Source organism: Pseudochaenichthys georgianus, chromosome 9 (genome assembly GCF_902827115.2).
Source record: "Pseudochaenichthys georgianus chromosome 9, fPseGeo1.2, whole genome shotgun sequence".
Lineage (NCBI taxonomy): Eukaryota > Metazoa > Chordata > Actinopteri > Perciformes > Channichthyidae > Pseudochaenichthys > Pseudochaenichthys georgianus.
This window is the reverse complement of record NC_047511.1, coordinates 5,366,792-5,392,959: the sequence shown is the minus strand read 5'-3', so window position 1 is coordinate 5,392,959 and position 26,168 is coordinate 5,366,792. Positions and strand designations below refer to the sequence as shown.

Below are 26,168 nucleotides of genomic sequence, written 5' to 3'. Positions count from 1 at the left end.
TATTGGGCTCCACGGAAGTTCCTCCGGCTAATGGAAATGTGCTACTTCACGCAAACAATTGACGCACGCCTTCAGTCTCTCGAGAGGGCATCACTGGCATCAGGGCCGCTCAAATGCGGCGCTTCCGGCCTTCACGCGGAACGGGCCCTCATCGCATGCGAAGCTTTACCCATTTCTGGCTTCAACCACAACCCCCCTTGCAGGCAGGCAGGGAGGGCTTAAACTACACCCCATTGAAGCTACTTCTCCTCCCGGCTCAGTAGCCAGTACTGGACTCATAGGCGGCTAGCAGGTTCATTGCACAGCCCAGGCTCTCGCCTCTTTTCCCTGCGCCTCACCCCTAAAACAGGCGTCAGGGTAGCGCTGGCAAGAGGCAGTTTGCAATAAATTCACGAGATGTTCGTTATGCATTACTGCTTTAGTTCAGGGTTAAGGTGAGTTCCAGGCAGTGTCGGGTGTAACGTGTTGCAGTATGGAGTTTCAGTACAGGTATTACTTTGCCGTACGAAGTAACGTAACGCATTACTAATGCAGTTCGGTACTACCCGTTACAATGCTCAGTAAGTAACGCAGTTTCAAGTTTCAACACAGTCACGGATGCTGCCCCATCCGTCAGTTTTGGGGGGTTTCTTTCAGGGAGAAAGAGAAGTTCATGTAAGATGATAGAAGACAGTCTAATCACCCAATCAAGCACATCAGCATCTATGTCTCACGTGGTGTAAATAAACTGCTAATTAAGCTAGTCCTATATGATGGGTCATGTTTCAGCATTTACCTAAGCGTACATCATCTTATGCTGCGCATATTGCATTTCATTTATATTTTTGGTTTCATGCTCACATGGCTTACGATAAGCCAGGTTATGATATTCATGCATCACTGTACTCATGCTAACAGCTGCATTACATTGTCTACATCTCCCTCTTCGCCCGGACATCGGCTCGCACCGGCAATCCAAGATCTCTCCAGTTTACCTATGGTAAACATGCATATAACTGGTGGTGGTGTCTTAATAGCATTTCAGGGCTTCGTTCGGGATAGGTGCAGCAACCCTGCCGCCAATCAAGGTATTTCTTCCTCATCCCTACAACAACTTGGACGGTGGTCCTCCTCTGCCTTCACATCCTACATTCGCCCGGACATCAGCGCCGTGCGGCCATCCGAAGATCTCTCTAACCTGGTATTTATGCATTTTAGTGGTAGTGTTCATTGTGTTAATGTTTAACCCTGCATCGCAGGTCATCGACCATCGTGTCGGCAATGTTTAGTGGTAGTGTTCACGTAAGCCCGGCACTGATTCCGGCCGTCGACCTCCGGGTCAGCATCTTATGATGTACAGTAAGCCCGGCAGTGATTCCGGCCGTTTGTTTAGTGGTAGTGTTCACGTAAGCCCGGCGCTGATTCCGGCCGTCGACCATCGGGTCAGCATCTTATGATGTACAGTAAGCCCGGCAGCGATTCCGGCCGTTGTTTAGTGGTAGTCCGTAAGTCCAGCACTGATTCCGGCCGTTGTTTAGTGGTAGTCCGTAAGTCCGGCACTGATTCCGGCTGTCGGCTCTCGGGTCAAGCATCTTATATCTTATGATGCACAGTAAGCCCGGCAGCGATTCTGGCCGTTGTTTAGTGGTAGTACGTAAGCCCAGCACTGATTCCGGCCGTCGACTCTCGGGTCAAGCATCTTATGATGTACAGTAAGCCCGGCAGTGATTCCGGCTGTTGTTTAGTGGTAGTACGTAAGCCCGGCACTGATTCCGGCTCTCGGGTCAAGCATCTTATGATGCACAGTAAGCCCGGCAGCGATTCCGGCCGTTGTTTAGTGGTAGTGTTCTCGTAAGTCCGGCACTGATTCCGGCCGTCGGCTCTCGGGTCAAGCATCTTATGATGTACAGTAAGCCCGGCAGTAATTCCGGCCGATTGTTTAATCCACATGATTTCATCCACAGATCACCGCTGTCAGCCCACAAGGTAAGAAACTCATTACAGCTCAGTATTTCATACTTCACTTCTTTGGGGGTTTCTTCGGAGCGGTTCTTCCCCTCCTGAATGATAATCCTGCAAACCGGGGCCTAATCGCCAAACACCATTCCATTCTTCTGTCTCAATTCTGGCAATCATTATTTCATTCATATAACGTGTCCCAGTAATAAATATGTATTTCATACATCAACGTCTCTCCTGATTGAACTCTTTTTAACCTCTCCCTCAGCTCAAACACAATTCCAAAATTGTGGAAGTCAGCGTATGTCCTGCCTCTACTAAAAGGTGGGGAGGCCACTTTATTAAATAATTATAGGCCCATCTCTAAATTATCAGTTCTGGCTAAGGTTCTTGAACGCCTAGTGAGTGAACAGGTAACGGTGTTTTTATGTACAAATGACATCCTGTCTAAACATCAGTCAGGCTTCAGAAAGCAACACAGCACTATCACTGCCACAATGAAAGTGGTAAATGTTGTGGCGAGTATTTTAGATAATAAGCAGAGTTGTGCAGCTCTGTTTATTGACTTTTCCAAAGCGTTTGATACCGTCGATCATCACATTTTAAAGCAGAGGCTACTCAGTATTGGCATATCCAGCCATGCAGTGGGGTGGTTTGTGAACTACCTCTCTGAAAGGTCCCACTGTGTTCATTTTGATGGGCTGTCTTCTGAGTGGTTAAACATTGCTAATGGTGTTCCTCAAGGTTCTGTTTTAGGTCCACTTTTATTCTCCATCTACATCAATAGTTTAGGTGAAAATGTCGATGGAGCAACCTTACATTTTTATGCGGACGATACCGTGATGTACTGTGCAGGTTCCTCCATTAAGGAGGCTGTTGTTGAATTGCAAGCAGTTTTTAACATTATTCAGACTCAGCTCTCTGAACTAAAGCTTCTTTTAAATGTGGATAAAACCAAGGTAATGCTCTTTTCAAAAGCTAAAAAGACACCAGAGCCTGTTGTAGATATTGTAACTACGCAAGAAATAAAGGTCTAGTGTGTGTGTATACAATAACAGAATGGAAAACTGCATTTCCCATTCTCATCTTATCTTATTACCTTTCATGTCATTAGGAATGATATTGGTTTTATTTATTCAGGTTGTTGGAAAATAAGTGTGTCAGGCGCAGAGGTGGGAGGAGTACTCAGATATGGGCGAAGCCTGCGAGCTAGTTCAGGCAGTCGACTGGAGCACCAAGGATACATTAACACGTGACGCGCCTCGTCCCTCTTACAACCAACCAAACACATTCTCCTAGACCTGCCGCTCTATTTAAGCTGCCAGGTCTGCTGCCTCTGCCTCGCTATGCTGCTGCTGCCACTGTGTTCATGTTGCTGCTGCTCTCCTTACTTAAAGTACCAAAAGTAAAAGTAGTCATTGTGCAGATTGGTCCATTTCAGAATAATATATATGAAATGTTTTATAATGATTGATCATGAAAGTGTTCTCAAAGCTGGTGAAGGTGCAGCTAGTTTGAATGACTTTGTATACTGCTGGGTAGCTGGTGGATTCACTCCAGGTGGAACAAAAGTCTGATTTAACACTTGGTTATATTTCACATCATTCATCCACATCTGTTAAGTAACTAAAGGAACCAAATAAATGAAGAGTAGTAAAAGTACTCTTTTTACCTCTGAATTGTAGTGGAGTAGAAGTACATAGAAGGAAAACATTTAAAGACTGAAGTAAAGTACATTGAGAAAGAAGAAACAAGAACTGCAAACAAAAACCTATGTTAAAACAAAGAAAAAATACTTGTAGTTTACATGATTACACAAATGATTTGTTTGCAACTTATAGTTTTATTTTTGAAATGTATTTTATTTTGCTTGACTTAGTTTTTTTTTCTTTTAAACTCATAGTTTTGCTTTATTCTGAGAAAGTGTTGCTTTATCTTTATGATACAAAACTAATACCATAGGTGTAGAGCATGGTGTAGAGCGGAGAGCACCGGAACGCCGCTCCGGCACTTGTAGTACACATAAGGAGCCGCACACATGCCGCAGTTTTTGCATGGCTGTGTCTTTAGTTGAAAGCCCAGTGGTGATCTGTTCATCTGTCATACTGATCATATAATAACGCCATCGAAAAGAATATGCTACATTACAGTGGAACTACTTCTGTGTCTTTGTGTGTCATTCAAGCTCGGCTGTGTGTGTGTGTCACGAGCACATTTTGTTTGAGCGAGAGAGAGAGAGCGGTACCAGGGATTTTTAGCATCTGGTTAGCTAGCTATGCTAACGAATATAGAATATAATATAATGAAACCCTCTTTAATGGTCACACATGCAGAGCACACAGCACACAGTGACATGTGTTCTCTGCTTTTAACCCATCCTAGTACCAGGAGTCTAGTACTAGGAGCAGTGGGCAGCTATTGTACAGCGCCCAGGGAGCAATGGCAGTGAGGGGGGAAGGGGGATGTCTGGTGCCTTGCTCAAGGGCACCACGGCAGGGCAGGATGTGAACAGGGACCTCTCCAAGTAGCAGTCCACACTCCATATGTAGGTCGGAGACTTGAACCGGCGACCATACGGCTCACAGTCCAAGCCCCTACTGACTGAGCCACTGCCGGACATGTGTGTATATATATATATATATATATATATATACACACACATGTATATATAAGGAGAGCTCTCTCCTGACAGACTGAGAGGCTCTGATAACCTCAGCTCAGTGAGGTAAAGGCACACCTTTATATGATCATTATAGTTATAAAAAAATAAGAGAATAAATGAAAAACAGGTATAAAATACTATATGACAGTAAAAAAAGGTGTTATCAATAAACAAGAATACAGTTTGAAAGGGGAGTGATTTGTAAAATATCCATAAGCACTTGTGTTGTTTTTAAATGTTTTTAAATGTGCTTTATAAATAAATGTGATTGATTGATAAAGAAAAAGTAAATCTGCTTACAGTTCTGTTTCATCTGGGTGTTGAGAGATGTATCCATAGATCTCCTAATGTTGCTCTCAAAGTGCACCAGATTGATGCTTTTAACTTCAACATTTAAAACAAATCTTCCCGGGGGAGCATGCCCCTGGACCCCCCTAGAGGAGGTTAGGTCCCCCCGACTTAAATTATGTTCACATGTATAGGAAACTAAATACATTTGCACACATCTTGTGTCCATATCTTTCTGTTTGGGTGGTCATGCCACACCGTGCACGTCGTGAATGCAGGCTCGAATCATGGTAAGATATCTGGATTAAGAGGTTGCTTTTTCTTTGCACAGCATGAAAGAAAGGCCAAATGAATGGCCTGTGATTTTAGTTTTTTTAAGCAGAGGTTGAGTTCAATAATTTGTATGGCCCTCGTAGGATGTTGTAAAAATGGAAATGGCCCTTGAGAGGAAAAAGGTTCCCCACCCCTGATTTACCTGATGTCATTTTTCATTCATTTAAATGTCTACCCCTGATGTGAAATGTTTGTAGACACCATATATGTTGTTGAATAAAGGAAAAGGGTTGGGTGTAGTCACCTCCTGTTGGAGCTGCACCAGCTGCTTCCTGCTGGCTGCAGCGGTGCGACCGCAGGGACACGGAGCAGCCCCCGGGCACCGGCAGGCCCCCAGCACCGCCAGCTGCAGGACACACACAGGAACACTCTGACAACTGCATCTTTAATCCTACTGTCGTGTTCGGGTCAGATCCGACCGATTCACTACTTTCATCAATCATAAATATTGTGTTTTACATTTGATTGCCTCAAGGCCTTATAATATCTTCCACAGTAGGCATTTGAACATATCAAATTGCTGATCACCACTTAATTTAATTTTGAGTTGTTTAGTACACTTTATAACTCTTGTGATCCCAGGCCATAGGAAATGAATGGGTAACCCCACATTATGTTCATCCATCAGAGAGTACACACTTTGGAATACATTTTCAGCGTCTATTCTTTGTATATTTACAGCAGTTGTTAATGTTAACCAGTGGTCTGAATCATTGTTTACAGCTTAAAGGGTGTTAAATTCAATTTGGTGAAGATTTCTGTTTTTTGTGTTAATGTAAGAGCACTTAAAATAGTCCTATTGATATTCCTCCATGCCTACATATTTGTGCCCCCTGCAGTGTTGGGGTAGTTGTTCCAAAAAAGTAATGCATTACATATTACGAGTTACTTTTTTCAAAAGTCAGACTTTGGCCCTCATTACAATATCAGACGGTAACGAGACTTCGTATAGAATAAGAATATAACATTGCCTATAAAATGTCATTCAAACTGTGCATTTAACAGAAACAATCCACTTTAAAAACCACTGTAGCTCACTGTAGTCAAACTGTGGTTTTATGCTCGATTAATCCATCTTGCTGGACATGCTCATCAAAGAAGTGGTTATTCTTCATGAGGAGGAGTCTCTCAAATCGTTTGTCTGACAACCTGTTCCTCCTCATTCAGCAGCTACACAGTGTCGCTGTAATAAATCTCCAACCCTCAAAAGACGTCTAACGCCACTCGGACAATTTTGCTCCGTCTCCTCAATCATGAATTGCAGCTAATGTTACGTCCCGTCAGACTTTTTTTTTTTTCTGTCCTCCCATCATACAGATAGTTGAATACGAGTAACGCAGGCAACAAGATCATTTCCTGTAATGTGATTACTGCTGTTATCAACAGTAACATGTCACATTACTGATTTACAGACAAATGTAATCTGATTACAGTAATGCATTACTTTGTAGCATGGTACCCCAACACTGGCCCGGTGGCAACTTGGCAGGTAACTTTAGCCCCATCAAGTGTTTTGCGTGGGATGTTACTGGACTGGATGTGAAGCTTTGTCCTAATTCTTGACCAGACTATGCGTACGGTGTGTGCAGCTCTCTCACCTCCAGATCAGCTGCGCCTCTCTCTGGGCTGTACTGAGGTTTGGTTCCTTGGTAATCTCTCTGCTCCTTCAAACTCAACAAGGAGAGCAGCTCCAAGCACTGCCGACTACAAGCTGCAATCACACACAAACACATCAATCTGTGTGTGTGTAAAGACAGGGACATGTGGTTGAAAGCTCTGTAAAAAGCTTTTTATTGGACGTCGCTCCAAAACATATATGTATTTATTACACAGAAGGACAGAAGTCGAAAGACAGAGACAATCTGTACAATCAACAGAAGAATACAGACAGGAAGTAAACACTAAAGGGAACAGCAGCAGAAGACAGACGGTAAACACTAAAGCCCCTGTCACACTGTCCCGAAATGTACACCCGATGGACACACAAATATTTAATTGTGAATTTCGCACGAAGATGGCCCCGAACCACACACAAAGGCAACATTTACATTACATTTAAGACATACAACTGCAACGAAAGTACTATGATACTGTACTGATATTTTCAGACTTTGTTCTTTACTTTCTCCGTCTTTATATGTCGAAGATATTATATTTTCTCCGTCATGTTGTTGTTTCCATAGCAACAACTCGCCTTCAAAATAATATATTATATCCTTTTCAGTTTCACAGAACACAAATTGGGTTATTTACATAATATGTTTACATGATTTTGTTGTGCAATAAAACAACCAGATGGACACACGATAAAGGAAATGTTTAAATTCGGCTCTGATCGTAGCAACATCGGGCCATTCGTGAGGGCCGGTGGAGTTTCTCAGGCATCAGGTGTCAATTTCGGGACAGTGTGACAGGGGCTTAAATGGAACAGCAGAAGAAGACATGCGGTAAACACTAAAGGGAACAGCAGCAGAAGACAGACTGTAAACACTAAAGGGAACAGCAGCAGAAGACAGACGGTAAACACTAAATGGAACAGCAGCAGAAGACAGACGGTAAACACTAAAGGGAACAGCAGCAGAAGACAGACGGTAAACACTAAAGGGAACAGCAGAAGAAGACAGACGGTAAACACTAAAGGGAACAGCAGAAGAAGACAGACGGTAAACACTAAAGGGAACAGCAGAAGAAGACAGACGGTAAACACTAAAGGGAACAGCAGCAGAAGACAGACGGTAAACACTAAAGGGAACAGCAGAAGAAGACAGACGGTAAACACTAAAGGGAACAGCAGAAGAAGACATGCGGTAAACACTAAAGGGAACAGCAGAAGAAGACATGCGGTAAACACTAAAGGGAACAGCAGAAGAAGACATGCGGTAAACACTAAAGGGAACAGCAGAAGAAGACAGACGGTAAACACTAAAGGGAACAGCAGAAGAAGACAGACGGTAAACACTAAAGGGAACAGCAGAAGAAGACAGACGGTAAACACTAAAGGGAACAGCAGCAGAAGACAGACGGTAAACACTAAAGGGAACAGCAGAAGAAGACAGACGGTAAACACTAAAGGGAACAGCAGAAGAAGACAGACGGTAAACACTAAAGGGAACAGCAGCAGAAGACAGATGGTAAACACTAAAGGGAACAGCAGAAGAAGACAGACGGTAAACACTAAAGGGAACAGCAGAAGAAGACAGACGGTAAACACTAAAGGGAACAGCAGAAGAAGACAGACTGTAAACACTAAAGGGAACAGCAGAAGAAGACAGACGGTAAACACTAAAGGGAACAGCAGAAGAAGACAGACGGTAAACACTAAAGGGAACAGCAGCAGAAGACAGATGGTAAACACTAAAGGGAACAGCAGCAGAAGACAGACGGTAAACACTAAAGGGAACAGCAGAAGAAGACAGACGGTAAACACTAAAGGGAACAGCAGAAGAAGACAGACGGTAAACACTAAAGGGAACAGCAGAAGAAGACAGACGGTAAACACTAAAGGGAACAGCAGCAGAAGACAGACGGTAAACACTAAAGGGAACAGCAGAAGAAGACAGACGGTAAACACTAAAGGGAACAGCAGAAGAAGACAGACGGTAAACACTAAAGGGAACAGCAGAAGAAGACAGACTGTAAACACTAAAGGGAACAGCAGAAGAAGACAGACGGTAAACACTAAAGGGAACAGCAGCAGAAGACAGATGGTAAACACTAAAGGGAACAGCAGCAGAAGACAGACGGTAAACACTAAAGGGAACAGCAGAAGAAGACAGACGGTAAACACTAAAGGGAACAGCAGAAGAAGACAGACGGTAAACACTAAAGGGAACAGCAGAAGAAGACAGACGGTAAACACTAAAGGGAACAGCAGCAGAAGACATGCGGTAAACACTAAAGGGAACAGCAGCAGAAGACAGACTGTAAACACTAAAGGGAACAGCAGCAGAAGACAGACGGTAAACACTAAAGGGAACAGCAGAAGAAAACAGACGGTAAACACTAAAGGGAACAGCAGAAGAAGACAGACGGTAAACACTAAAGGGAACAGCAGAAGAAGACAGACGGTAAACACTAAAGGGAACAGCAGAAGAAGACAGACTGTAAACACTAAAGGGAACAGCAGAAGAAGACAGACGGTAAACACTAAAGGGAACAGCAGAAGAAGACAGACGGTAAACACTAAAGGGAACAGCAGAAGAAGACATGCGGTAAACACTAAAGGGAACAGCAGAAGAAGACAGACGGTAAACACTAAAGGGAACAGCAGAAGAAGACAGACGGTAAACACTAAAGGGAACAGCAGAAGAAGACAGACGGTAAACACTAAAGGGAACAGCAGAAGAAGACAGACGGTAAACACTAAAGGGAACAGCAGAAGAAGACAGATGGTAAACACTAAAGGGAACAGCAGAAGAAGACATGCGGTAAACACTAAAGGGAACAGCAGAAGAAGACAGACGGTAAACACTAAAGGGAACAGCAGAAGAAGACAGACGGTAAACACTAAAGGGAACAGCAGAAGAAGACAGACGGTAAACACTAAAGGGAACAGCAGAAGAAGACAGACGGTAAACACTAAAGGGAACAGCAGCAGAAGACAGACGGTAAACACTAAAGGGAACAGCAGAAGAAGACAGACGGTAAACACTAAAGGGAACAGCAGAAGAAGACAGACGGTAAACACTAAAGGGAACAGCAGAAGAAGACAGACGGTAAACACTAAAGGGAACAGCAGCAGAAGACAGACGGTAAACACTAAAGGGAACAGCAGAAGAAGACAGACGGTAAACACTAAAGGGAACAGCAGCAGAAGACAGACGGTAAACACTAAAGGGAACAGCAGAAGAAGACAGACGGTAAACACTAAAGGGAACAGCAGCAGAAGACAAACGGTAAACACTAAAGGGAACAGCAGCAGAAGACAGACGGGAAGTAAACACTAAAGGGAACAGCAGCAGAAGACAAACGGGAAGTAAACACTAAAGGGAACAGCAGCAGAAGACAGACGGGAAGTAAACACTAACGGGAACACAGTATTGGCTCTTGCCAAAGAAGGGACTATTTTTCTAAGCAGAAACAATAAGGTCATTTTTCAATAAATATGTTCTAATGAATATTTGTTGGTAAGTTGGATTCACTGCATGTAGTTTCCTCCTCACGCTGACTTCCAGAAGGATCCACTTCACAGATGGAGATAATGCGTGCAGACATGTCTAGGTCACCTCAAAGTGATTCTACATTATTCAGCATTTACCAGAATGGTCTGCTCGCAGATGCTGCATCTCACTCTCTCTTTCCTCCAGGCTGTCAGTCAGAGCCTTGTTCTCACTCAGTATTCTGATTACAACAACAGCAACAACAACAACAACAATACATTACAACACAAACCAGTGAGAATACCACAGACATGTGTGTATGTGGATAACATGGGACCTGTTGTATTTCTGCTCCCAGGACTGCTGAGTCTTTTTCATCTGGACCTGGCTGAAGCTCAGTTCCCACTGCAAGCTGTTCACCTCCTGCAACATCGTTTTGGATATAGATATTAGATAACAGCTGGTCTCACGCATCAACAGATGCGTAATCAGAATACAAAAAAAAGTTACTGTATTCCCTTACAGTTACATTAAAAAATATGTAATCAGATTACTGTTACATAAAAACAATTGGGGATTACGAGCTGTAATGTTCTGTAGGATAATACTTTAAGAGTGAATCTATACGTCTACTGCCTGAATCTGCTTCATGGTTTTCACTTTCTTTGCTTCATCTGTTCTGTTTTTAATTCAGCAGGTGAACCTGTATGTTCATAGAATAGTGTGTGTGAGCTTAACTGTGTGTATTAAACTAAAACGGAGCATTTTCTGTCAGCTCAGATTTGATTTCTGCTTTTTAAACTGTAGTGTGTGCTCACGTGTTTCAGTGTTGGTGTCATGCTTGCCAACCTTGAGACCTCATAAATCGGGAGCATTTCAAAACCACCGCGGGGGGGGGTGCTAGTGGATCGCTGGATTAACATGCTTATTGTAGTTCTGAGTCAACTATGTTTACTCTCCTACCTTTTTCTTTGAGTATATGTTCATTTTTGTGCTTCATTAGACGATTTTTCTCATTCATCGCTCTTGACCCATTTTATATTTCCTGTTATTTCTCATCGCGTGTATTCACTCAAATCTCCAGTTGAGATCAGTCACAGAGTGTCTGTAAACAAATGTGTCTTCAAGCAGTACATTAGCTGTGGTATTACACCTGTATCCTTTTGTCTTTGACAAATAGGAGCAGTAGGAACCTGATTCAGACTGAGAGTAAACAAACCCAGCCTTTGTGTGTGCAGCCTGCACTCACACTCACCTTCTCCAGAGCTTTAGCCGTCGCCTCACTTTTCTGCAGCAGACTCTTAGTGTGACTCGTGGCTTTGTCCAGAATGGTCTGTGTGAGGAAGAACATTCCTGCAGGCTTTTATTCAAATTCATATTCCAAGGAGATTTATTGGCATGACCAAAACATAGTATTGCCAAAGCATGTTGTAGCAGGTGTTACAACAACAAAATACACATAAAACATAACACTAGTCAGTTAGTCAGGCAACTGCTCCGAGACTGAGTTCGTGTTAATATGTGTTTCAAACATAGGGAGAATCAGTCCTACTTGCCACAGTACGATGTTCAGATATATTATAACGCCATACTAGCAGCTGTGTAGAACTTTCCAAAGCGACTATTTCAATGATCAAAAAGCCCAACCAGTTTCTCGGACTGGAATACGTGTCATTTTCTGAAGGTTTTTCTGGAAGGTGTGGTGCTCTCGTCATCAACTAATCCACTGATTCCTAACAAGGCTTCACATACTGGTACTCAATTAGTATAGGGTGGCTCAACAGAAATATAGTTAAAAATAAAAATGAATATCAAAAGACAGAGAAATTAAAACATGTAAACGGATTGAATTAACTATAAAATAGTTACCAATCTTGAATAAATGGTTAGTTAAAAGTAATCTTAATATATTTGATATGTCTTGCTTTTACCCTAATGGCCTGAATAAGTGGCTACCTTTTATGCAATCTTTTTTAATGATAAATAGTTAATATTTTCTTTTTAAAATCATAATATATTTTAACTTTTTGATTTTCTTACGTTGTTTATGTTTGCACCATCGTACGCCAAAGCAATTTCCTTGTATATGTAAATGAACCTGGCGATAAACCTGATTCTGATCTGATTGTGATTCCTTTCATTAATAAGTATTATTATGTGCTTACTTATTCTGACAATGCTGCACTTCTGTACCTTGGATGCTTACTTATGTTGTTATTATTTTAATGTGTGCTTGCTTTTTCCATGTTATTCTACTTGTACTTTGCCTTTAATCTGCACCGTCTCCTTCGCTGTATTAATGCCAATGTCCCCGGCTGTGGACAAATAAAGTGTGTGTGTGTGTGTGTGTGTGTGTGTGTGTGTGTGTGTGTGTGTGTGTGTGTGTGGTGTGTGTGTGTGTGTGTGTGTGTGTGTGTGTGTGTGTGTGTGTGTGTGTGTGTGTGTGTGTGTGTGTGTGTGTGTGTGTGTGTGTGTGTGTGTGTGTGTGTGTGTGTGTGTGTGTGTGTGAGAGTGTGTGTTGCTCTACCTTCCCCTGCAGGATCTTCAGAGCTTCGTATTTGCCTTCCAGGTATCGATGTGCCACCTCCAGCTCAGAGCACAACACCTCTATCACCTGTCAGGGGTCAGAGGTCACAGTTAGCAGGCTGCAGTCAAGAGGACGAAGGTATTCAAATTCAAGTTTAACATCCTTTTTTCTCATGCTACCTCAGTTGCTTCCTGCAGTCTGTCCTTCAGCTCGTCTTTGGAAAGGTCAACCAGGGAGCCTGCGTATTCACAACAACAAGTGTGCTCTTGCATTAGAGGCCATTGGAAAGATGCGTGTGTGTGTGTGTGTGTGTGTGTGTTGTGTGTGTGTGTGTGTGTGTGTGTGTGTGTGTGTGTGTGTGTGTGTGTGTGTGTGTGTGTGTGTGTGTGTGTGTGTGTGTGTGTGTGTGTGTGTGTGGAGCTTTGTAGATTCAGAGCAAGGTCATCTGGATTGTGGTAAAGATAGCAGAGTGAGTTGTTTGCAGATTGAAACAGGAACAGCTTCCTGCTTCAGAGCGAAAACATGCCTCTAACAAGCTGGAACAAAAAGACAACGTGTTGCCCTCCCTTTGACCAGCAGAACACACAATGAGAAGTGGCCCTATACATTACTGCTCTTCATAGGTGTCATTCATACTGGGGACGCTTGGGACGTGTCTCCACCTCTTTTGGAAATGGACAGTTTTGTCCCCACTTTGCATTAGGATCATTTGTTAAAATGCTAAATAAATAGCATGCACAAGTAATTGTACACGTTGAGAAAGGTTTATTTGGAGAGAACATGTATATTCTGGAGGACTGTTCTCGCTTTAGGGTGTACTCCTGGTGAGCCAAGTGGTGCAGTTTGGACCTGAGACACGTTTAACATTAGTACAAATGTAATAGAGAATAGTGAATAAATAGTTGTTCCCGCTTTGCAGCAGCGTGGCATTACTGCACTAGTTGTCATAAAAAGTATTGTAAGCATAATGTAATAATAATATTAAAATTGTATTTGTAAAGCACCTTTAATTGTGTGTGTATGATAATACGTTGGTATGTTTGTATTGTTTGCGCGTAACGCAGTAGTGTTTGTTGTTGTTTTTCTGAAAAAACTGTCCCCACCACTTTCTCTAACAATCCATGCAGGTCTTTCTACATGGACTTAGAGAGAATGCAATATACGATGGACATTAATATGCAAATATGCTATAGATAGATGTTATATGTCTTGTTGTCATGGCTCTGTTGATTTGTTATTATAGGTCATTGCTATGTAATAAGCAATTAGGGGCTGGCTGGTATGTTAGAGGCATTTTACTTTAAAGTGGACCTATCATGCTATATTTGAATAATATATTGTAGGGCCATACCTATATAATACCTATATAAAACATGTCTGTGAAGTCTTTTTTTCAAAATACCAAACAGATCATGCACTTTAGCCATGCCTCATTTCGCTCTATTTGCTCTATTCCAGATTCCATTCTGTGGCAAATGAGCTGCAGCTGACCACGCCCCCCTGCAAAGGAGGGGGGCGAGGCACGAGCGTCATGTTGCCATGCTGTTACCATGCTGTTACCATGGACAACCTCTCATTCCCCTGATAGGTGGAGAGTTGCCCATATAGGCGGAGCTCCTTGTTTCTGACATCAGAGATATTTCAAATCTGGATCAGTCTGTATCAGATCCGTTGCAGCCCCGTTTTTAGAGATTTGGGTACGGAGGAAAAGAGAGAGGGTTGTGCTTTCTGACACTTGGTGAGTTCCCTGACACACCGGGGACACATCTTCATGTATAACAGACGTACAAAAGGGCATTTTGCATGATAGGTCCCCTTTAAAGGCCCCATGTCATGGCCATTTCTACTGATCATAGTTCTATTGTTGAGGTCTACTAGAATAGATTTACATTGTTCAATGTTCCAAACTCACATTGGTTTCTCACAGCATCTGTGTATAGCATGTGTATTATTCACTCTGTCCTAAACGGCTCAGGCTGAGTTCAGGCTGAGAAATCTGCAGAGCTGCAGCTGAGAAAAGATAAGTGTGTGTGTGTGTGTGTGTGTGTGTGTGTGTGTGTGTGTGTGTGTGTGTGTGTGTGTGTGTGTGTGTGTGTGTGTGTGTGTGTGTGTGTGTGTGTGTGTGTGTGTGTGTGTGTGTGTGTGTGTGTGTGTGTGTGTGTTGTGTGTGTGTGTGTGTGTGTGTGTGTGTGTGTGTGTGTGTGTGTGTGTGTGTGTGTGTGTGTGAGAGTGAGGAAGTCCGCGGATTGGTCCCCTTACGTCACAGAACCCAGGAAGCAAACAATGGAAAAAGAGAAATGTCCAACGAGGCGTTCAGGGGCAGCAGACAGGTCTTCTCTGTGTTAGAGTTTTACTCTTTGAGGGTTGTGACTCTGCAGACCGTTCACATGCAGAAAAACCTTCATAACACACAAGGGGACGGGTGATAACCGGAAAACATGACATGGCAGACATTAGGATTATTATGGTTTGAATATTTGGTAAAGGCTTTAGATTAAACTAATTAAAATATTTATTTTTATGAATTGGAATTGGATTTAAAACATATTAATTTAGATAATGAGTTACTTTAAGTCTCTCTTTTCCGTCAGTAAATATGTGCTGTGAGGCAGGATATGTATGACCTGTCTAAATGTCTGCATATGGCAGGACAATGGGACACAGAGGGGGATGATCAGACGGGGAAGAGGTATAGTCTTTTGACCGCAACCTTTTTGTTATATTTGATTAAACGAAGAACTACTTTTGTTGCTTTTGAATCGAGGACGTTTATGTTGACGTTTATATGCTGCCTGGATCGCTTAATAAATATTGGATGCAACGCTATACAAAGATCTCTGCATTTGATTGGCAACAAATTGAAGTCAGAACCCACAACCCTGACAAAGTAAAGTGGTATTTTATTTTAGAAACGGATTAAACACCACAACGCTCTTCTTTAAACTCTACAATATAGACAGAGGGTTAGTCTCAGGTTAGCACTGATGGAACATCAACGGAGCATACAGAACTATGGACTGACCAATCTCAGTTTAAACCTCTTCAGTCTGAGATAAAACGCTAACTGAATATTTCGAGCCACAGCGGTGATCAATTATGATCAGGTAACTAATGCTTTTCCTGACTGAAATAAACGTTCAAAATCCAAGTTCAACAGTATTCCCCTCCGTTAAGCAAAACTGTCGGGACATCCCCAAAGTGGAAGTTTATATATTTCAATTATTATTCTTTCTTTTCCTCTGCTTAGTCAGTGTTTCCCCTATATACAAATGGCGGCGGCGCAGCGCCGCTGCTGAAATATGCGCGCCGCTGCTAGGGGGCGCCAGCTAGGTACCCAAAAATAAATAAATAAAATAATTTAAAAAATAAATTCAAATAATAATAAGTGGCGACCCTTTTTCATTTTTGATTGTGTGTTATGTGGATTTGTAGTATTTGTGTTACTGTATGTTCAATAAAGGTGTATTTTTGCTAAATGTTGAGACATAGACGTAGCTCTGGGAGGGAAAAAATATTTTTGACCATTGGCGCTCATCCTAATTTTCGGCCTTGAAGTAACAACATTCATAATTAAGTAAATGTAACACCCTTTTCACCCCGGTTACACTTTTCATTTACCCTGTACGATGGGCGCTGTAAGTGATGAAAGTGGGGGATGTTGGCTTATCAGGCGCCTGCAGCTCACAGCCAAAGTGCGAGCGAGAGAGCGAGCGAGGGAGAGAGGGCACACCGGTACCGGCGCTGTTGTTATTAGAATCTGGTGCTAGCTGCGCTAACGGATATAAGAAGTAGATGTTTCTACAACCAGGGTGGAGGAGAGCTCTCCTGTCAGACTGAGAGGCTCAGTGAGGTAAAGGACTCTGAGTGTTTAGATAGTTCATTTTAGTCTAAGTTATCTCAGTGGGTCTCAAACGTTTTGACCACAAATTATGTAAACACATATTTCCAAGGCACTCCTTTATAATTATTAGGATAAATAAAAACAGGTTTGAAATCATTCCAATGTATACTATAGAACAGTAAACCAAAAATATCGTTTAAAGTTGGAGAGATACAAAAATATGCATAAATAAATGTTAACTAGGTCTAATAAGATATGAATGAACAACAAAAATAAAATAAGTTACATGTATTTGTTATTGGCTATGGTGGGTTATTGGTTATGTTCACATACTTATTTGATTATTAAAATGTAAACCAATCTTTTTCATATGGGTGTTTTAGAGTTGTACCCCCTAGATCAGGTCTCTAGTAATTGTGTGCTCAAAGTGCACCAGATTGAAGCATTTTACTTTAAAATGTAAAAAAAAAAAAATCTTCCCGGGGGGGCATACCCCCGGACCCCCCTAGAGGATGTGATGTCCACCCCCCAATTAAAACAAGCTCATACAATACTGAATACATTTGAAGCCATTTTGACGGATATGACCTATGTCAACAAGTTTCTGTTTTTTGTAGTGTATTTGCCTTTTGTAGAGATTTTTCATTTATTCTTTACATATAAAATCTAGGGCAGCAAATTAGCTAGAACCGGCCCTGGTACTAGGCCTAAAGAGCCTTTCTTGTGCTGACACATAGAAAAAAATTGGCGTGGCGCACTTCGCACACACTAAAAAATTCCGTATAATGTGAGCGCTCCGCGCTCACATTATACTGGGCCCACGTGCCTTAGCACCGCTGCTATGACTCCATCCTAGGGGAAACACTGTTAGTAATATGCTAAAATCTAGACTTATGCTTTTATTAAAAACTGCAAATGTCCCCTCTGTGGGACGAATAAAGGTATTCTGAATCTGAACGCCACGTTTCAAAATGAGCTGTTCACATACTGAAAACTAAACCTTTATACCATTCCCAACTATTTCCTAAAATGTCAATCTTACTGAATTGTGACAGACTGGAGTTGTTTCCTCATGGAAAACAATATAAAACATATCCTGATTGAAGACCAAAATTCCTTAAAATGTTAGGTATGTAACAAATGTATCTACTTCCAACTTTAGTTGTTGCGTATTCCTTAATTAACAAATGTATGTTTTTTGTATAATAATGACAAATTAAGAAAAGATGCTATTTGAGGGTGAAAGAAGATCATTTGATGGTATCCTTCTTGTCTCTTCATCTAGTTCTTGTCACAGTAAAGGGTCTGTTAACTTAGGGCCAGTCTTTTGGTTTGTAAAAAAGGGCCAAATATGTTCACGTAATCGTGTAGTCGACACTATAAAGGACTACATTTCCCACGGCGCCAGCCTCTAAGGAGACAGATGGGTAACCTGTGTGAAAGACGCCGTGGAGACAGCTTCTAACCGTTAAGTTATTATGCTACACAAAGTAAAGTCTTTGTTGAATGTGTATGAAAAGTGTATTATTTTATTTAGATTAAACGCAAATAAAAACAAATGAACGAAAGATAACGCATTAGAACTGTCAGTTTAAGGCAGGGGTCTCAAACTCAAGGCCCGGGGCCAAATCCAGCCCGCGGCTTGCAAAGAATATAATACGTTTATTATACGGTTACATGCCACTTTACAGAAGCAGGTTGCCCATAAACCACATGTCCCACAATGCATCTCGTTTTGTGACATGTGCACTGAAGAGACTTGCAATTATTTACCCTGGACTTCTGCTTTCAGACGTAGTTAATTACTAAGTTATTATCCTATCCGATAATAATCAAATTCAGAGGCAATAATGTAATATATATATATATACACATTATTTTATATATATATTATATATTTATATAGTTACAACCAGCCCTTTGACTGCAACCTTTATGCGAATGTGGCCCGCGATGACATTGAGTTTGACACCCCTGGTTTAAGGCGTCTAGTGGCCTGATAGAACCGCAGGAGGCTGGTGCGAGAGAGTCACAGATGTAGTTACCGGAGCAGGGGGGGCTCCAGTGGGCCCTCTGCTGGGGCCCTGCTGTCTTCAGGCCAGGGATCCAGGCGCCCCCCCCCAGGCTGCTGCTCCTCTGCTCTGCTCTGGACAGCAGGCTGTCTGCTGTGAGGCTCTGGCTCTTCTTCCTCAGGGGCCCACTGGGTGCTAACCCCCCTGTCCCATCCCCCAGGTCTCCTTCCAGCATGTCATCGTCCAGGCTGCAGGCCCCGCTGACCTCCTGCATCTGGACCAGAGGTGGAAAGTAACAGAGGAAATGTACTCAAGTACAGTACTTAAGTATTTTATTTGAGTATTTACATTGTTTGCTACTTTTTACTTCTACTCCACTACAATTCAGAGGCAAATCGTGTACTTTTATTCCACTACATTTATTGAAGTAGTATAAAATAGGGAGAAGTACTCAGATCTTGTACTTGAGTAAAAGTAGAAGTCCGTAGGAATACTCTGTTACAAGTAAAAGTCCTGCATTCAAAATGTTCCTCAAGTACTTGTACTATGTAATGACAATAAAGTTGAATCTGAATCTGATCTAAAAGTAGAAAAGTATTATCAAAATATACTTAAAGTATCAAAAGTGAAAGTAGTGATTGTGCAGATTGGTCCATCTCAGAATAATATATATGAAATGTTTTATAATGATTGATCATGAAAGTGTTCTCAAAGCTGGTGAAGGTGCAGCTAGTCTGAAGTACTTTGTAGACTGCAGGGTAGCTGGTGGATTTACTCCAGGTGGAACTAAAGTCTGATTCAACACTTGGTTATATTTCACATCATTAATCCACATATGTGAAGTTACTAAAGGTGTTAAATAAATGTAGTGGAGGAAAAGTACAACATTTGTCACTGCTTTGTAGTGGGCTTGAAGAGTAGGCTACAAAGTAGCAAAAATATATTAGTAGCCTACTTAAGTAAAGTACAAATACTTCAAATGTGTACTTAAGTACAGTACTTGGTTACTTTACACCACTAGCGATCTTTGCCCTTTACCAGTGTCGTACCTGAACTGTGCCACCATAATGACAGAAATGTCTCTGAATGATGATGATCGTTAGGATGGTTACTTCCTCTTACCTGCAGCTCTGAAGCAGTGAGCGTTATATTCCTGTTGGCGCTTCCCAGCGGACTCAGATAAAACCCAGTTAGTGAAGTTTGATCCCAGAGTTACCTCCGAAGAGACAGCTCTAACAAGTTTAGAATATTTGTATAGATAACTCGGCGGAGTCGCTTCCTTTCTGCACCTGAACGCAACCTGCCCCAGCGTTAACCAAGCTATCGGCGCCCAACACAAACTACTTCCGGTCCTGACATGAAATAAACTCAATCTATTTTTCAATTAAAAAAGCACGATGCATCCTCACATAACTGAAGTCATTAACAATGTACCGTCAAATAAGTAGAACAATTCACAACCTTATTACAATGACAGGAAAACAGAACCATTTTAAATTCTAAAAATGTAGTTATGTATTAGATGAATAAGATATGAATTATTAGCCCTCGTAGATTTAAAAAAGGTATCACAGAAGGAATTATTTCGTAAGTTTTCCTCAAGTTAAATATAGTTTAGTGCGTCACCAAGAACAGAGGGGCTATTTAAAGGAGCTTCCTGAAACTGCTGTAAAGTAAATATTGGGTAAAGGGGTGTGTGCGAGTAAAAGCAAGATAATGTGCAATTAAAGAGCCCAATGATCAGTTTCACGCATTATTTTTATTCACATTCTTCTTAAGAAATAAACTATTTGTCCATCAAAAAGGCATTTACTGTAATTGTCCATCCGCCCATGGAACACGGTGAATGTAACAGATGTCAGTTTAATGCTTGGCTTGTTCACAGACGGTTCTCCATTACAGGTTCATCTAAGGTTCAACAGTCACTCAGCAAAGCAAAGATATGTGAAGTAAAAAATAACAAGTGCTGAACATGCACTTCACACAATAAATACTGACAATATTTTAACTGGCACAACTGAACTGTTAAGGGCCATTTAGGAGAAATGAATCCCCATGCTTTCATATTATCATGAGCCTGTTTTCCAGCTTTAGAATCACAGCTTCCATTAGACAAAACATTCTTATCTTCTACAGGTGACACCTCGATGAGGCAGAAACACTGGTGATACCAGAGCTAGCATCGCAGTCATCAACACACTATGGAGTACAGGTTCAGGTATGAATACAAATCTAAATTCTCAAAGGTCTGAATTCTGAAGGGAAAGTGAAAGTATACCAGCTTTTAAATAGTAATATTGTTTTTCCTTTGTCAATCTCAGACCTGGTCTTGTTTTTTTCACGTGTCGCTGATCCTCCTGCAGACCAAGCCAAAAGTCATTCATAAGGACATCCAGTGAAATAGTGGATGTGTCACAGTATGACAGCGGATGTGTTAGTCACTGTTGTAGTCCTCTATGAGCAGCTCCTCCTCCTCTAGAAGGTCTTGGCTTGTTGTAGGCTGGGGCTGACTTTCAGGTAATCCCTCCTCAAGCCCAGCCTGACCTTCCTCTTCCTTTTTCTGCTCCTCTTCCTCCTCACTGTCTCCCTCCGGCTGGGCTGGCTCTTTGTCTGTCAGAGCCTCCAGCTTTAATCTGCACACATCAGATCAATACAGTTTACACAACTGCAATGTACAAATATCTATTTCAATTGAAGAACAGATGTTTCTTATAAAGACACCTGCACATCATTCTAAATCACGCTTAAGGAATTTATGTTAAATCACGCGTATCCATAGTAACAATCCATGTTTGTGATTTTAACCAAAGGAATACAATTAAGCTCTTGCAACTATATTCATTTTACAAATAACACATTGATGTTCAGATTGGTTTAACTCATTATCACTTTTTACTGACAATGATGAACTTCAGCTAAATGCATCTCACATAATCCAAAAACACCTTCAGTCCGAACCTTAAAGAGAAAAATATAAACATCGAAATAAAAAAGGTACAATTTGAAATAAGATGCATTTGCTTAAGAATGCTTGGGAGTCCCTCGTGAGTGCACCTTTAACAACATTACACTTGCATCAAACCTGTTGTTCTTACAGTGTACACAAGAATGTATTCACTAAAACACATGTATTTGGTAAAATAATCATATTACTTTTAGTTTAATATAATGTGACTGATCATTAGTACTGTTATAAAGCAACTTCAAGTAAAAACGCTGAGTTAGAGAGTAAGACTTGAGGTCATGGGGACTCACAGACTTGAAGTGCATTCTGGGGAAATGTGAAGTTGTGTGCTTTACCTGCCGGGGAGCCTCCTCAGCGACATGTGACCCACATCCTGGATAAAAGCTATCTGAGCTGGAACACAGTGAAGCACAGAGCACGTCTGTTAAAACACACACACACACACACACACACACACACACACACACACACACACACACACACACACACACACACACACACACACACACACACACACACACACACACACACACACACACACACACACACACACACACACACACACACACACCACACACACACACACACACACACACACACACACACACACACACACACACACACACACACACACACACACACACACACACACACACACACACACACACACACACACACACACACACACACACACACACACACACACACACACACACACACACACACACACACACACACACACACACACACACACACACACACACACACACACACACACACACACAAATCCTTACTTTGTTCACAGTCAAAAATACAATTCTTCAGCCAGCACAATGACAAAACAAAAATCACTAGGAAATTCCACCTAAAATAACAGTTCCACCATCGGCGTAGGCATTTTAAGCACGAGGCTTTGATATAATGCTTTAATGGCAATAGAGATATTGGCAAGGAAACCATAGCAACCGGCGAGCATGTTATGAATGTGGCAGATTAAAGAGGTTTAGGGCAGTATTTTCAGAAGGAGATACAGAATATATCTTGGCCTTTCTACCAGGTGGGCTAAATGGTGAGTTGTTAGTCAAAGCTTTATAGTACATTTGACGAGCGATTTTATTAAAACAGACGTCACATCATATGACATGGTCAAGCTACTTTACAAGAAATTGTTAAAGACTTTCAGTTACAAAATATATTCATTGTGTTTGAAACAATGTGTTGTTCTGAATCTGAAGGGATTGAATCCATGTTACTTTGTCAAAACAGACGCTCTGTGGATCTGCAGCACATTGAGAGGCACACTGCAACCTACGCTGTCCATGAACCACCCTGGACAACTTTACTCTTCCTTTTTAGTCAATATAACTAGAATTGTATTTCTTGGACATTTTAACTCAACATCTTATGTTTATAGAAATATCTTTATTTATTTTTTAATGTTTTTACTGCACATTCCGACTTATGTCTATATATCATTTTAATTGTATTTTGATCTGTAATTTACTTTATTTTAAACTGTCATGAACCCAACTTCCCCGGGGAGAAATAAAGCATTCCGACTGATTCAAAGTGTGAGATTTGACTCGTTTAAAAACACATCATATAAAAGAAGAACAAAAACAACCATGCATGTTTCAAGGCAGCGGGAAACACATGTTATACTTAAGATCAACGGCCAATGGTGCGACGTTATTACTGATTTCATCCAATGCGGTTACTACGCTCATTAACATCAGCAGTGTGTGTGTGTGTGTGTGTGTGTGTGTGTGTGTGTGTGTGTGTGTGTGTGTGTGTGTGTGTGTGTGTGTTACCTTGGTTCCTCAGAGGGTTGGTGAGCTTGGCCAGGTAGGGCAGCAGCTCAGTCTGCAGGCTGACCGGTGTGAGGCAGAAGCTCCTGAACAGAGACTGAGCAGCCAGGCCATTCTCTCGGTGCTGACGGGAGCAACATCAGTGTCATTACAGAATACTTATTCCTCAGACACACGACAGGATTATGTTACATGTGGCCGGCGCTTTTATCCAAAGCGACTCACAACAAGTGCAAACACCATAAAGATGTAAACTCCGAACAGCAAAGAAAGTGCAGATATATTCACTCAAAGCAAGTCAGACCGTTGTAAGTGATGGTCAATTATTTACAGGGCCTAAATTAATTTTAATTAAACATTTGTATTTATTTAATTGCCAATCTAGAATGGAAACAGATAGGTCTTCAGCTTGTGACGGAAGATATGCAGAGTCCTGCTGTCCTGATGCCAATGGGGAGCTTGTTCCACAATATAGGAGCCAGGGTAGCAAACAGGCGTGTTTTTGAGGGGTGCCACTCACAAGCCGATTGGCTGATGCAGAGCAACATTGTTTTAGTTGATATATTCATGGTCAAATGTATAATCTGAAGGATGTTCTACACATGGTTACCCTTAATAACAAGGACTTTGACACTTGTTTGAATCTGTGGATACCCTTTGTTACAGTAATACTATCCCAAGTTCCCAACTATGCACACGTCCAGACTTAAGAGCTTTAGGAAGAGGTAAGTACAATCAAATTGTTACATTTTGTATTTACTCATATTAAAGTGAGAACGGTACACCTTTAGTCCCAAGCCCCCGGCAACTACTGTACTTTTGTAGTAATGGTTCAGGTGACATCTCTAGTGACAACCATGCAAGATGCAGTCACACACATGTAGAGTATGGCCATTACATAATCTGTCTACCAGACCATCGCCAAATGAGCTAGTTTCTCAGTCACGGCCCGTCCACACAGCGGCGTGCGTTGAAGCTTCCAGCTTCTGCCCGTTCACTTTGAATGGGGTGACGTCACTTTTAGCCGAACTGCATCGTGGGAAGTGACGTGGAGCGTTGCTGCCGTGGCTCGCTGCAAAAGTTGAGCAATGTTCAACTTTTGACGCCTCGGCAGAAGCGTCAGCCAATCGAATCATATGCCAGTACGAGCTCGAGCCAATCAAACCGCTGCTTGTGTGTCAGGGGCGGGAGATTCATGTGATTGGTTGTTGGTCGAGTGTCAGACACGCCCGCCGGCAAGCGTCAGCGCACGCCGCTGTGTGGACGGGCCGTTACCCTCTTTATGGCCAGGTCTTTGTGGCAGACAACACAAGTGAAACCAGTCTAACCTTTAGCACAGCTGAGCCAGTGACAGCGCACGATGTGATGCGTCTTACCTTTTTGTTGACCAGCAGCCAGTTGGGCTTGTGAAGCGGTCTGAAGCCGACAGAAACCTGCTGCGAGTTGGAGTGCAGGAGCCCCCTAGTGGCCACTGAAGACCCATAATGCTCCATGGTGCTGCGACTCTGAAAACATCGTTACACAACCTTTTGGTACAGATTGTTATGATCAACAGTGGTGTCAAGTAACTAAGTACACTTACTTAGGTACTGTACTTAAGTACAATTTTGACAGACTTGTTCAATGTTGTGTTACTTTCTTCTTCTACTCCACTACAATTCAGTTAAATGTTGTACTTTTACTCCCTACATGTATTTAATCCCTTTAGTTACTTCACAGATGTGGATGAATGATGTGAAATATAACCAAGTGTTGAATCAGACTTTAGTTCCACCTGGAGTGAATCCACCAGCTACCCTGCAGTCTACAAAGTACTTCAGACTAGCTGCACCTCCACCAGCTACCCTGCAGTCTACAAAGTACTTCAGACTAGCTGCACCTTCACCAGCTTTGAGAACACTTTCATGATCAATCATTATAAAACATTTCATATATATTATTCTGAAATGGACCAATCTGCACAACGACTACTTTGACTTATTTAGATGCTGATACTTTTGTACTTTTACTTGAGCAACCTATAAATGCAGGACTTGTACTTGTAACAGAGTATTTCTACACACTAGTATTATACTTTGACTTAAGTACCACATCTGAGTACTCCTCCCACCTCTGATGATCAAAGTATTCATATAGCTTTTTAAATGTCTAGGAAAGACTGACCGTCCAATCAGAATTGAGGAGGTCAGCATCAGACAGATACTCGCTGGCTCGGTCCACATCCTCCACCTCGGAGAAGAAGTCCAGGTAGTTCTGGTGGAGGTACAGGCTGAAGAACTCCCCGGACATGTGTGAGCGCTCAACAACAAACTGGACCAAGAGACAGAAGTGTTATCATTGGTTGAGCATGCTGTGTGTTATCTGTGGAAGCTGGGAAACAAAGGAGTGTGCACCTCAGGGTCTACGAGTAACGCTTCTCTGTGATGATGGGACAGGTGAGAGGGTAGAGGGGGTCCAGGGGGTCCAGGGGGACCAGGGGGTCCAGGGGGACTCTCCACCACGTCAACATCTTCCCGTTTCCCTCCTGGTGACGACACACACACACACACTATGTGACAACACTGAACACACACACTATGTGACAACACTGACAGAAGCTATTTGAGTCATCATCAACGGCATCTGTGCTACCTGGGGTCCTTATAAGCAACTGCATCTGTGCTACCTGGGGTCCTTATAAGCAACCTCATCTGTG

General features: G+C 42.0%; 2 protein-coding genes across 3 annotated transcripts in view; both read right to left on the bottom strand.

Moving 5' to 3' along the window:
* ccdc125 (coiled-coil domain containing 125) overlaps positions 1 to 19,994 on the bottom strand; it is a 36,948-nt gene extending 16,954 nt beyond the window's left edge. For both annotated transcript variants that reach the window (XM_034091557.2, XM_034091558.2), the window contains exons 1-9: positions 19,823 to 19,994; positions 18,734 to 18,974; positions 13,027 to 13,085; positions 12,848 to 12,934; positions 11,576 to 11,653; positions 10,658 to 10,743; positions 10,479 to 10,561; positions 6,820 to 6,932; positions 5,466 to 5,567 (exon numbers count right to left, since the gene is read on the bottom strand). In XM_034091557.2, the coding sequence (XP_033947448.1) occupies positions 5,466 to 5,567; positions 6,820 to 6,932; positions 10,479 to 10,561; positions 10,658 to 10,743; positions 11,576 to 11,653; positions 12,848 to 12,934; positions 13,027 to 13,085; positions 18,734 to 18,974 (849 nt within the window). In that variant the 5' untranslated portion in view covers positions 19,823 to 19,994. The remainder of the gene's footprint in view (positions 1 to 5,465; positions 5,568 to 6,819; positions 6,933 to 10,478; positions 10,562 to 10,657; positions 10,744 to 11,575; positions 11,654 to 12,847; positions 12,935 to 13,026; positions 13,086 to 18,733; positions 18,975 to 19,822) is intronic.
* A 445-nt stretch (positions 19,995 to 20,439) lies between these two features.
* Positions 20,440 to 26,168, bottom strand: part of rad17 (RAD17 checkpoint clamp loader component) — a 31,015-nt gene continuing 25,286 nt past the window's right edge. The window contains exons 12-17 of the mRNA XM_034090905.1: positions 25,867 to 25,997; positions 25,637 to 25,783; positions 24,850 to 24,978; positions 23,477 to 23,597; positions 22,001 to 22,058; positions 20,440 to 21,333 (exon numbers count right to left, since the gene is read on the bottom strand). Of these exons, the coding sequence (XP_033946796.1) occupies positions 21,135 to 21,333; positions 22,001 to 22,058; positions 23,477 to 23,597; positions 24,850 to 24,978; positions 25,637 to 25,783; positions 25,867 to 25,997 (785 nt within the window). The 3' untranslated portion in view covers positions 20,440 to 21,134. The remainder of the gene's footprint in view (positions 21,334 to 22,000; positions 22,059 to 23,476; positions 23,598 to 24,849; positions 24,979 to 25,636; positions 25,784 to 25,866; positions 25,998 to 26,168) is intronic.